The sequence below is a fragment of the Prunus mume genome, linkage group LG1 (genome assembly GCF_029339155.1).
Source record: "Prunus mume cultivar Tortuosa linkage group LG1, ASM2933915v1, whole genome shotgun sequence".
Lineage (NCBI taxonomy): Eukaryota > Viridiplantae > Streptophyta > Magnoliopsida > Rosales > Rosaceae > Prunus > Prunus mume.
Window position 1 is genome coordinate 5,692,759 of NC_142698.1, and position 13,240 is coordinate 5,705,998.

At 34.9% G+C, this 13,240-nt stretch overlaps 2 protein-coding genes across 4 annotated transcripts; one reads left to right on the forward strand and one right to left on the reverse strand.

The window, feature by feature from the left end:
* Positions 1-5,584: 5,584 nt before the first annotated feature.
* LOC103331671 (Tetratricopeptide repeat (TPR)-like superfamily protein) lies at positions 5,585-7,946 on the forward strand. The gene is made up of 2 exons (XM_008234313.3): positions 5,585-5,891; positions 6,040-7,946. Exon 2 carries the CDS (start codon positions 6,055-6,057, stop codon positions 7,930-7,932), a length of 1,878 nt encoding a protein of 625 aa, XP_008232535.2. The 5' UTR covers positions 5,585-5,891; positions 6,040-6,054; the 3' UTR covers positions 7,933-7,946.
* A 999-nt stretch (positions 7,947-8,945) lies between these two features.
* LOC103331678 (TSL-kinase interacting-like protein) lies at positions 8,946-13,240 on the reverse strand. 3 transcript variants are annotated; one of them, XM_089044278.1, is made up of 9 exons: positions 13,102-13,126; positions 12,629-12,741; positions 11,834-12,020; positions 11,396-11,619; positions 11,048-11,286; positions 10,731-10,968; positions 9,773-10,318; positions 9,259-9,381; positions 8,946-9,146 (listed from the first exon to the last, which is right to left on the reverse strand). In XM_089044278.1, exons 3-9 carry the CDS (start codon positions 11,961-11,963, stop codon positions 9,054-9,056), a joined length of 1,593 nt encoding a protein of 530 aa, XP_088900404.1. In that variant the 5' UTR covers positions 11,964-12,020; positions 12,629-12,741; positions 13,102-13,126; the 3' UTR covers positions 8,946-9,053. The 3 variants fall into 3 exon arrangements, with proteins under 3 accessions (XP_088900404.1, XP_088900405.1, XP_008232546.3); XM_089044279.1 differs by lacking the exon at positions 12,629-12,741 and having other exon boundaries at positions 9,259-9,378; positions 13,102-13,240; XM_008234324.3 differs by lacking the exon at positions 12,629-12,741 and having other exon boundaries at positions 13,102-13,240.

Genomic DNA, 13,240 nt, shown 5'->3' on the forward strand with positions numbered 1-13,240 from the left:
GTGACACCATGCTGAGTTTTCTCTCACTCTTTGGCTTCTACTCAGCCTGAAGATGAGATGGACCCTTTTGCTAATGAAGACATGCTAGAAAATTTCCATCCGGAGCTTTATGGTGGGCCTCAGTAATATTCTATCTGATAAAAGACAATTTGTAAATTTGTAATTTTATGCTTTCCTGTAGTTTTGCTTTACTCTTTATCTAGTTAAAGCAAGATTCTCCTGCTTTAACTCAGCTTTCACTTTTGTAAAAGTTTGCTTTTTCTTTTTTGGCTGTTTGCAGGAAAGTTCAGCAAGAATCCTCAAAGTGAAGATGCCACTCTACTATAGACTACTTTGTGACTTCTTGTCTTTATTTGACACGACAACAGCCTCGAGGCTTTAAAAAGAGGATCTCTCCTCAGTTGCACATCCATCGAAAAAATTATCGCCTCCAGAAATAAACTTTGTACTTTTGAGTGTTTGAGTGTTTTTATATTCCAAGTGTTGCTTCTGCGAAGCTTCTATTAAGCACTACTACCCTTCGCTTTTATGTAAGTTTATTAAATATTAATGTTATCATTTATATCGTTTTTAATTTCGTTATATTCTTATTCCTGGTTTTGGCTTTGTATGTTTGAATTTATGATAATTATTTAGTTTATTCTCTACGTCCCTACACTACCTTCCGCATATAAACTAAAGCTAAAAATTGATTAAAATTTTGCTCTTAAGAGGAGGCCGGGCCAGAACCTGGTAAAACTAGGATTGATTTGGCACCCTCTAGATCCAACCTAGAACCACACAGATCGAGCACCTCCTTTGATAGAGCTTTCTGAAGCATCAATTTCTACGATTTTAAAGGCTTCTGGGTTGGCTAAAGCTAAACAAGGAAGTTCTTTGACTTTAACTTTCAGTCTCCTAACAGCTTTAGTGTGTTCATCAGACCAAGGAACTGGGTTCTTTTTCAACCTTTGATATAATAATTTTAAGTTTTGAGCTAGATCTTTATAAAAATCCTTTATATAATTGAGACTTCCTAAAAATCTTTGTAACTGATGCTTGTCCCTAATTTCATCAAAGAACTTATCAGCAAAGGATATTGCTCGATCAATCGGAACTATTAGTCCCTTATTAATATTATGTCCCAAAAAACGAACTTTTGAAGAAAATAGTTTCATTTTCTTTGCCAATACTACTAATCTTGCATGTTTCACAACTTTTAAGAAAATATTCAAATGTTTAAAGTGCTGTTCCAAAGAATTAGAATAGACTAAAACATCATCAATATAAACAATGGTAAAAGTAGTGTAAGGATTAAATATATCATTCATAATATTTTGAAATTCAAAAGGGCATTTTTCAATCCAAAAGGTAGAACATTCCATTCGTAATGTCCAAAGGGGACATTAAAAGCTGTTTTGTACCTGTCTTTTTCGGCGATCTGGATTTGCCAATATCCTGATTTCATGTCAAATTTTGAAAAGATGACTGCCTTATTTAGCCTATCCAAAAGATCCTTCTTATTAGGTATCGGATATCTAACCCATTTCAAGGCTTTATTTAGAGGTTTGTAATTTATGACCAATCTGGGTACTCCTCTTTCTAATTCAGCTGCATTTTCAACATAAAAAGCGGAACAGCTTCAAGGAGATGAGCTTTTCCTTATTAATTTCTTATTTAATAAATCTTGTATTTTAGATTTACAAATTTCCATTAGCCTAGTATTCATTTGAGTTGGCTTGGCTTTGGTTGGGATTTTCTTTTCATCAAAATCAGGCTCATAGGGTAATTCAATTATGTGCCTCTTTCTATTCCAGAAGGCATTGGGTATTTCAGCACAAACTTGACTTTCGAACATCTTTTGGATTTCATCAATTTTTTCTTTTATCTTGCTATTTTGTAGCTGCTCTTCTATTCTCTTATGCTGCATTTCTTTTTTCAAATGGTATAAATAGTTTTCTTTCCTTTTTATTTTTTCTTCAATTTCATTAACATACTTATGCTTTGGTGGTTGAGAAAACCTAAAGATTATAGGTTGACCTTCTACCTCAGCTCTAATTCCTTCTTCAGAAATAGAAAAAGGATAAAGCATATTAATGAATGGTGTTCCTAATATAAGGGACTGGTTTAAACCTTTCACCAAAACAAAAGGAGTTTCAAAACAAATACCCTAATTGAGCACAGTAGCGTTAGACAATTTAAATTGAATTCCCATTTTTTGGCTATTAACGGCTGTATGGAGAACCTGGGTAGTTTTCTTAAAATACCTAGTGGGTACTACTCCCTCATTTATACAGTTAAGATCGGCTCCTACATCTTTTAGCCCTTCAACTGTAAATGTATAGGTTCTATCAATCACAACAGTTATCATCGCATACCATTTCTGAGCTATCACTTTATCTATGCTATTAACGAATTTCATGGTATTAACCTGCTCTTCTTGTAGGGATTCTTTTCTCACAGGTTCTATTTTTTCTTGAAATTTTTCCATTAGATTTTCAAATTCTAATTGCTCTGATTTTTCTTCTGTATCTTTTTCCAAAAAGGGCGATAAAGTTCTAGAACTCTAACCCTATTTTTTAACTCTCTAAGTTCTTATTTCACATCATGAACTTCGCACTGAAGATCATTGAGAGTAGGTTCTTTCTTGTGAATTTTGTCATTCATCATGTTTACTATAGTTTTAAAGCTATAGTTTTCAACTGGTTGTCTCACATTAGTTACAGTCAAGGTCTTAAATATCGATAGTTTCGGAAATATCGGTGGTTCAAAAACACAGAAATATCGATGGAAATATTGGGAAAATATCGATATCGATAAAAATTGGATAAAAACCACAGAAATTGTGATAAATACATGAAATTTTTTAATGAAACTTTAGAAGAAGTTTATTTAGTCAATCATCTATTATTTTGACACAAAAAATTGGAAGGAAATGCATTGCATAGTGGGTTTGAGTGATTTAAGTTGATTATATTGCGAGCTGACAAACTCCGTGACTTAGAAAATATGGAGTAACTAATGAAGAGAATTAAACACCCCATAGTAATTTATTTATCATTTTTTAGTATAATATTTTACACTTTATAAATTGCATGGTAAGATACATGTGTAACCTTATTTCACATTATTCATTGGACATGATACACGTTCTTATATTTATTATTTATCAAAAATTGAAAAATAATTAAACCAACTTGACTTTTCATGAAAATTAGGCACTTTACCATACTTAAAAAATAATAGTGAAGATTGAAAATTAACTAAGAACATAAATAAATTTATCAAAGGAAGAATTAAGTAGTAAACAAAGAAAATAATTATAGAGATTTAAGTAATGAAGCAACAATTTGAAGGGGAATTTAGTAATGTAAATACTTATAATGAATAATAAAATAATCAATAACATTAAATGGATTAAATAGAAAAGAAATAAATTATATTAAGTAATTAAGTAACTGATCAACAATATAAAACAATAAGTAATTATGTTAATTTCTATTTTGAGAAATAGCTCGCATGTATTATAAATACATATTCCATAGCTTATTATCACAAAGTGATGACTGGCGTGATGGTTAAGTGGCTGCATCCCCTTAGAATGGGGAAGGGGTTCGAACCCGAACCCCTGCATACTTGAAGTGAGTTTTCTTTAATTTTTGAAAGTTCATATCGCGATATTATCTATAATATCGCAATATTTTGACTATTTAAAGCTGCCAATTGAACGAAAATATCGAGGAAATTATCGATAAATTGACGATATATAGCTGGAAATGTGCTAAAATATCGTTGCCCCAAAAAAACCATAATTTCGAAATTATCGATTTTTTTTACTGTGGTTACAGCTGGCTGTGGGTTACTTGGTCTTGCTTTAGCTAGTGAGATATAACTTTCTAGCGCTTCTTTCTTTTTATCTGGATCCTCTATTTTGTCAATTAAGTCTATTATCATACTTTCTTCTTTGGTTAAAACACATATTTTGAGATCATTGAATTGACATGCGCACTCATTTTCACTATCTGAACTAGTTTCAGTATCATATTCAAATAATTCTTCATTTTCTAGCTGAGCTAGTTCGTTATCACTATCTTGCTTAGAATTAGAGGAATTAAGCATTATTTGGCAAAGTTGCTGCTTAGGTTCTTTGCTAATGCTTAAGTTATTGATTTTGTCCTTCATTTTACATTCAGACTTATAGTGTCCGACTTTTCCACATTTGTAGCATGTTGGGACCGCACCTTTCTTTCCTTTACTAGCATTCTTACTAGTTTCCCATGCGTATTTCTTTTTCTTAAAGGTCCCATACAGTTTCTTAGGCTCAGACTTAGACTCGCATTTTCCTTCTTTATATATAAATTTATCCAATTATATCCCTTTCATATTGATCATTATTTAAGCTGTTTCTTATATGCTACATTCGTCCATTATTTTTATTCAACAAAAGAATATCTATCTAAACTTATTTGGTTACCTAGACAAAACTAATCTATATTAAAGAAAAATCTAACACGGGAAATTCTAAAAATCATAGTTCCCCAAATTGAAAGATGGTAGTCAATTTAAGCAAACATAACCTCAACTAGCCTATTACTAGCTTGTGTAGGTGTTTTTATCAAGCATATTAAGAAGTAGATCACCAAACACTAAAGCCGAACTTCATTTTCGCCTTCCTTGGGTACCTTTTCCACATTGTATCGGACCAAACACTAAAGTAATTAAATAGGGAGCTGCACTCTCATTTTATCCACTTACACTCCATTTGTTAAAAATTGTATGTTCTCACTTCTCTTTTGTTCACTTACACTCCCTTTTATGTTATAGTAATAAGTATTTAAAAAAACAAAAGGGATTGTAAGCTGACAAAAGGGGAGTGGGAAAATCATCACCTATTAAATAAGGCATATATAATTATTAATTACAAATATTAAACTACAAAATATATATTCAAATAAATAAAATTAAAAATATATTTAAATAGTATAGCAGCTCGGCGATACTATTTAAATATATTAATATTAAAGAGTACCGTCAAAGCTCTATGCTTTAAATATTCGAATACATTCAAAGAATCTAGCCACGCGGCTATACCATATAAATATTTGAATATATTTAATAGTATAGCCATTAAATATTCGATTATATTCAAAGAGTATGGTTACGTGACTATACTATTTAAATATTCAAATATTTTCAAAGAGTATAGCTGCGCCGCTGTACGCTTTATATTTATTTACTTTTCCTTCTTTGTGTATAAACTTCTCTAATTATATCCCTTTTATATTGATCATTATTTAAGCTGTTTCTTACTTGCTACATTCGTCCATTATTTTTATTCAACAAAAGAGTATCTAATCTAAACTTTTTCGGTTACCTAGACATAACTAATCTATATTAAAGAAAAATCTAAAACGGGAAATTCTACAAATCATACTCCACCAAATTGAAGGATGATAGTCGTATCTAAGCAAACTCAACCTCAACTAGCCTATTACTTGTTTGTATAGCTAACCAAACTCATCCATATAGTGGCTTTTCTCTACCAGGTATGATATAAAACCCAAAAACTTCTTTTATTTCTTCATTACATCTGTTGAATTCTCAGAAAATTTGGACTTTGTGGATGTCGTTTTGATCGGCTGCGAATGGATAAATACTGTGATAAGCTTTATATATATTTCTGGATTGCATACCCGGTAGTATGGTGGGCAAATTTATGTGGCCGGCCAGAAGTAGGGTAGAAGTACGCATAGGATGAAATTGTCATGTACAAAAAGATTAGGACAAGATAAACTTCAGATGTCCGGCAAACATCCTCATTGCAGTCCAAGTCCAAGTTGTAATATGACCATGAGTTTTCCTCTACTTCACGACTCAGTGACTCACCAAGGCCCAAGAAAAGCTTTATTATGGTTAGTCTTTCTCTAATCAAATCTTTTATAAAAGTCTCCACATTTATCTCATCTATCTCATTAAGGGCCACCTTTTTTTTCGCTACGTGCACCAATTTTTCCTACATGAAATGGGTTATGTAGACTAATGTTTTTTTTTCTTTCACAGAACTCCTAAAATAGAATGTCATGCACTCAAACTTTGTTCCAAACAACATCAAAGATAGCGGCCCTTGCAAGGTCGGGCCAGATAACATGTGCTCGTAAGCTGTTCGACGAAATGCCCCACAGAGACTCGGTTGCTTGGAATGCAATACTTACTAGCTATACCCACCTTGGTTTTCACCAAGAAGCCCTCTCTCTTTTCCACCAAATGAGAATCTCTGACACTGGGCCTGATCACTTCACCCTCACTGCAACTCTAAGCGCGTGTGCTAGCGCATGCAATCTTCGGTGTGGAACCAAAGTTCATGCTTTAGTAACTGTTTTGGGTTACCAGTCTTACTTACCGGTTAATAATTCGCTTATTGATATGTATGGGAAGTGTTTGGATCCCTCTAGTGCTAGGAGAGTGTTTGAAGAGATGAAACTAAGGAATGAAGTAACTTGGTGTTCTTTTTTGTTTGCGCAAACAAACTCTAGTCAGTTTGATGTTGCGCGTCATGTGTTTTCTATGATGCCGAGAAGGGTGGAGATAGCTTGGAATATTATGATTGTGGGTTATGCACGGTATGGGGAAGTGGAGTCTTGTTTGGATTTGTTGAAAGGGATGAAAGAGAGTTTGTGTCAGCCGGATCAGTGGACTTTCAGTGCTCTGATGAATGCTTGCGCTGAAGCATTAGAATTTTGGCATGGTTGCATGGTGCATGCTCTTATCATTAAAAGTGGTTGGAGTTCTGCTGCGGAGGTAAAGAACTCAGTTTTAAGTTTCTATGCTGAACTAGGCTTCCATGGCAGTGCAGTAAAGATTTTTGAGTCCACTGGAATCCTAACACAAGTATCCTGGAATGCCATGATCGATGCCTACATGAAACAGGGGAATACCCACGAAGCGCTTCTTGTATTTCAGCGAGCCCCTGAAAAGAATATTGTCTCATGGACATCTATCATCTCAGGGTATGCAGGAAATGGACATGGGGACGAAGCTGCCAAATTCTTTGTGGATATGGTAAGAAGCGGTGTCCAACCAGATGATTTCACATTCGGAGCTGTCCTTTATGCATGTTCAAGCTTGGCAGTACTTGGACATGGTAAAATGGTCCATGGTATCATACTTCATTATGGCTTCCATGCTTATGTCTTTATTGGGAATGGCTTAGTTAACATGTATGCTAAATGTGGGGATTTACAAGGGTCAGTCTGTGCGTTCAGTGATATTTTACAGAAGGATCTGGTATCTTGGAATGCTATGTTGTTTGCATTTGGGTTGCATGGGCAAGCTATCCAAGCTCTACAGGTTTTTAAAGAGATGGTAGATAATGGAGTAAAACCAGATAATGTGACCTTCATTGGCCTGTTGATGACTTGCAGCCATAACGGGCTTATAGAGGAAAGTCGCGTGCTTTTTGAAACCATGGGGTCAGTTTATGGGATTTCTCCTGAAATGGAGCATGTGGCATGCATGGTGGATATGCTTGGCAGAAGCGGTTACTTAGCAGAAGCAAAAGAGCTGGTTGATAAATATTCAGAAGTAGGTAGTGCTGAGACCAGCTCATGTGAAGCTCTACTTGGTGCTTGCTCTGCACAGGGGGATGTAGGGTTTGGAAGAAAATTGGGCGAAAGTCTGAAGATATTAGAACCGCATAAAGAGACGAGCTATGTGTTGCTGTCTAATTTGTATTGCGCAAGTGGGCAATGGAAGGAAGCAGAAATGGTTAGGGAGATGATGGTTGATCAAGGGGTGAAGAAAATGCCTGGTTGTAGTTGGATAGAAGTGAGAAACAAGGTAACAGCTTTTGTAGCTGGGAAGCATTCTAATCCATGTATGAATGAGTTATGTAATATATTACATTTCATTAATTTTGAAATGAGGAATCCATGCTTTGGTGACATTGATAATTGAAAGAATTTTACATATCTCAAAAGGTTCTTCATACTATTGAAGATGGATAAATTTTGAGAAAGAGATGACGTCAAATTTGAATTGTTTAGGGATTTTAGTTTTTAGTATTAAATGGATGACATCCATACGTGGGATGAAAATGTCCAGTCCAAAAATACAGTAAAACTAATATTGGGCGGTTTTCATATAGGCCAAACCTAGATGAACCAAAATAATTGTCATTTGTTTCGGCTTTGTTTCAAATTAATGTAAAAACTGAACCAAGCTGCCCGTAATAACGCATTCCAATTTCAATTCCAATTCTTGAACTTCCATGTATTTGCTTATACATAAATAATAAGAAATCATATATAGATATCCGTAACCCAATATCCTCTGAACCAATAGTTGATCCGATTCCAATTCCTTAATTCTCATATTCAAGAGTTCCTTAATTCACGACTTTTTCGTTTCTAGTAAATAAATATCCCCTTTTAAGTTAATTTGAATTGGAGTAGATAAAAGATGGATTTTATTTTAAGTTACTATTTATTGGACAGGAATTAGATCTCTTTTCCTTTTCTTTTTCCTGACAGATACTGAAAAATATCTACATTTTTCAAAAGGTGAAAAACATACCTATATGTGTCAGAAGTGTGCTTTTTCTACTAGATGCACCTGCTAAAGTGTTAAATGCACCTCAGTTTACCCTAATTGGAAATTTTGTGCAACTTATATGGTAATTTTGTAAATTTCACACTCACCAAGTTTGTGGGAGTTTTAGCTATTTGGGATAAGAATATCTGTCTCTATGAAAAAGTTGATAATCTAACTAAAAACTTGCACGCCAATTATTGAATCATATATATATCAAGGATTGGATGTACACGTACGAGGCTGTATCAAATCCTTTTGTGTGTTTTTTTTTTTTTTTTTGGGTGCACGAATACCTGCATTAATATTGCATCTACATGTATGTTTCTGTCTTTTTTACCCCCAAAAAAAAAAAAAAAAAGTTATGCAAATCATTAATATGCTAAAAAAAATTCATCTAAGCAGCAGCCAGTTGATTTATTGATTCACTTGATATTAAAATATGTTCTGATTTTCAGGAAGAAGGAACTTTGTCTCCAACTAACTTGTTACTTAACAAATCCACTGATGCTTGTACTCTCTCCAGTGATGAGCTTCTGGGAGACAGGCAGGCCAAGATCAAAGGGTCCCAAGGAGTCAGTCTGTACAAAAGCAAGCAGTAAAATCAAAAAATGAGCCATTTGCCATTTGCCATTTTGCAAAGTTGTCCAAAAAATACTAATAATCACACGTGAACAAGAAATTCAAATATACCCATTTGATGCCTGACAGCCCAAGGCTTCTTTCGTCGTTGTTCACACGTGAACAAGCCACGAGATCTGTATCCGATTCTTGACAGGCACGGTCTTGCGGTAGCCCAGCCACACTGTTAACCTGCTGCAATAGACATCAAACTACAAGCTGTTTACTTGAACACCTTCAAAGCGCCTAAAAACAGCCTTATCACATGATCTTACACAAGAGAATATGAAAATCAAGCATTCTACTGATGTTATAGCCCTATTGTAATCAACTCTAATTTAGAAAGGTCTGGCAAACAGGTTATTAATACATCAACAGATAAGATGTACACAGAAGAGACCCTGGAGATTTTGAAGTCTTAGCCACATATAAATGTAAACGATGCAAGACATCTCTTCCACCATGGAGAAATTTGATATTTCAACCATGATAGGAGCCAATTGATTTTAAAACATGAATCCAACTTAAGCAACGTACCACTCAATTGCAATAACATAATGAAATGTATGAATAGAATTCAGCAAACCTTGGTTGCATTAGGGAACTTGAATACTTTGGAACCAGCATTCTGACTGAAACCTCCACAACTTCCACCAAATCCCAGAACATCCTTTCCCGACGAAGAGAACTTTTGAAAAGGAAATGCATGACAAGTTTCTTCAGCATCCAAAATAGATAAGCATGAGTCATGAGTGGATGGCCCTGGACCTCGAGGGCTATTTATTCGGGTGGCAACAAAACCTTGGTGTGAATCAGAAATTGGATGAGTTGGTGGCAAGCCTGCATTGCTCGCAGTTGATTGTGCATCAATTCGGTTGAGCTTTCCCTGTAAGGATGCTTCAGAGAGGAGGCCACCAATGCTTATAGATGTACAATCAGCCCACAATGCATACGATTTTGAATCACTCTTTAGTTCAGTGGGATGAAAGCCTTCATCTTTCCCAATTTGTTTTTCATCACTGTTATTGCACTTCGCCTGTAAAGATGCTTCAGAAAGTAGGCCTTCAATGCTTACACTGTCAACAAAAAGTGGCGACTGAGCGTGGTTGCCATCCATCCTCTGACTATCACCCTAATTACAATAAGAGAACAAATTTCAGAAGATCATTAAAATTCGAGAAAGAAAAATGTTGCAAAAATCTCTAAATAAAACTCACATTATTGTAGCAACTTAAGTGCAAAACAAATATTCCAAGTCCAAAATGCTCAACAGAACAAATTTTCCATGTCTGCTTTTAGATTTGAAAAAAAAGGATTGAATAATTATCAAAACTTGTATTCTAAATCCAACATTTAGTCATGTCTATATATTGGCTTCCCAGCTTAAATGCAAATTCACTTGAAATTCATTATCACCAGAAATGAATATTTAAGAAAAATTCAAACTCACCTTAGTAATTTTTAAAAGCTTACCCCATAAAATGTGTGTGCATACATGTGAAAAAAGAACAACCAAACAAACAGTGAAATAAGCAACATTTTACCTTAAGATGAACAGCTCCAGTAGAAATTTTCTCGCTATCTGGATTTATTGTTTCACTTGCATTGATTGATCTGAAATCTTTTCTTGGTAACCCAGTGTGTTTCCCTACTTTATCATATGAATTCTCTGTGGCAGCCCTGGAATATCTCTGCGCTCCTTCAGATTGTAAGTCTACCTTGTCAATAGCTGATGTAGAAGGTTCAGCAGCGGTTTTAGGTTCAGTAGAGAACCAGCCATACCTCAAGAAACATATCAAGTCAGATAAATAAATTAAATTGTGTACTCCCTTCAAGTAAGAGAAATGAATAAGCCTTATACCTTAAGCGAAAAACTTCAGGGCTTCCAATAGCTGCATAGATAGCTCCTGCACTAATGTCACCATCATTCATTGTCCATCTTCTGTTACTAGACATACTGTCCTGTATCTTATATGGGAATAGAGCTGGCTCACCAAGAGCAACACTTGAACTGCCCCACTTTCCATTAAGGTGCTTTAGCACAGAAGAAATCTTCTTCCGTGCTCTAAGAATGAGTTCTAAATATGGATGATGTCCATCCTAAAATGAAATGAAATAAAACAAACTTAGAAATTAAAGTGACAAAATGTTATGATGCAAATATATAATGCTGTTCTAAATTTTCAAAGTTTCATGATTTATGAACAACCTTTTCCAATCCTATGCGGGTGCCTTCATTTACAGGGAAAAGCTGCAACTTGATCTTTGAATGAGGGAGAAGTGTTTGCCCTTGACAAAAATCAATAACAGGCAGCCTCTTTGTTGTTTCTGAAGATTGCACACCTCTGTCAGGAAGCTCCAGACACATACCATCAGCTGCACTGTAAGGTGATAAACACTCATCTTTTTCAACCAAGAAATTGCCACCTTTCCCTAAGAAAGATAAGATGAAATTAACTAAAAGGAATGCTCAAGAAAACTGCAAGTGAAAGTTCAATACGCATAACAGCACAAGAAAATGAACAGGCTAATCAAGTCGAAGGAGATTTGTATAGATTTATTTGTAAGTGGAATGGTATGTGGAAAATCTTCTAGATGAAAGAAATACAAAAATTTATAGTTCAAGTACCCAGATGAGATATCCTACCTGTTGCTTTGTGGCTGTGCCGAGTAGTTCTCCTTGTAGATTTCTGTTCTCTCATGCTACTTCCTATACCTCCCCTGCACTCTATAGGAACCTTGATCACCTTCTTGTTTGCTTGTCTAGAAGCTTTCATGCTGTTTTGGCTTTACTGTACCGTTAGCCAACTGTCACACACACTTCGTCCTTCTCACTAGTGAAACAAGAATGCAGTATGTCAGGCTTCAACAACATTGGATATTAAGAATGAGCTAATTTACTTAAGGAACACAATAATGGCTTGCTTAAAATTTGTTTGGAACCATGGTGAGAGGCCAATAAATAGTTGATTGGTGTGACTAAGCACAAGAACAGATAATGGCTACATTGCCCTTTCTCACAGATATTACCCTCAATGTTTCCTACTAGTTTCTACCCAAAACATAGTTTTTGTAAGAAACACAAAACATCCACATACCCACAACCTGCGCAAAAACAAAACCTAAGACACAAAATAACAGCCAACTAAAATTTTGCACCACACAAATCTTTGCTCTCTGAGATCCAACTGTTCCAAATCGACAATCCGACTTTGAAAATTTTAGAATTCTCCAAATTAAACGAAAAACCTCACTAAGCCTCAAGACCCCAAAAAAAACTAAACTAAATGGGTTTTTTCCTCTTACTCTTCGAGAATTTGAGATTTAATCTTTGAAGCTCAAGAACTAAGCTGATAATAACAAACATCATATTTAAACAAAAAATTTCAAGATTTACCAGCTATAACCCAAGTCACAAATTTTAATCTTCCGTATACACTACCTGAACTCATTGACTTATTCTTCTTCCTTTGTTTTTGGTGTAAATATATTCTCTATATGGTCTTGAACAACCAATGATCAGAAATCAGTCATTTGATTCAACCTCCGGTGAGCCTGGGTTGAAGGACATGAATTGCATGTATGTATTTATGAGTATATATAATTATATATTCACTGATTCCGGTAATTCTAGGAACTAGGGTTTCGAGCATCACCCATATAAACAAAATGAAGATAATTTTAACGATTTAGAATGAAATATTGTGCTCTAAAATCTCACAATCCAATCCAAATCATAAACAAAAATCAATTGAATCTATAAATAAATATATAGCTCTTGGGCCGATTTATTTCACCAAAATTCAGGGAAGAGAGAAGAACTACAGAGTAGGCAAAGTAAAATTTCAACAACTTGATTGAATTTCTAGACATTACAACCCAAAATGTAAAGGGATATGAACGCCTGCTGCGTACCTTAATCCAAACTGAATCCAAGCATTGAGAAGGAGAGAGAGAGAGCGAAAGATTCAGAGTAAAATGTTTGGCGGGAATGAGACTGCGATATTTTAAAGCTCTTTTTGAGTTTGAGTCGGTCCCGCCTGAAAGCACAAAC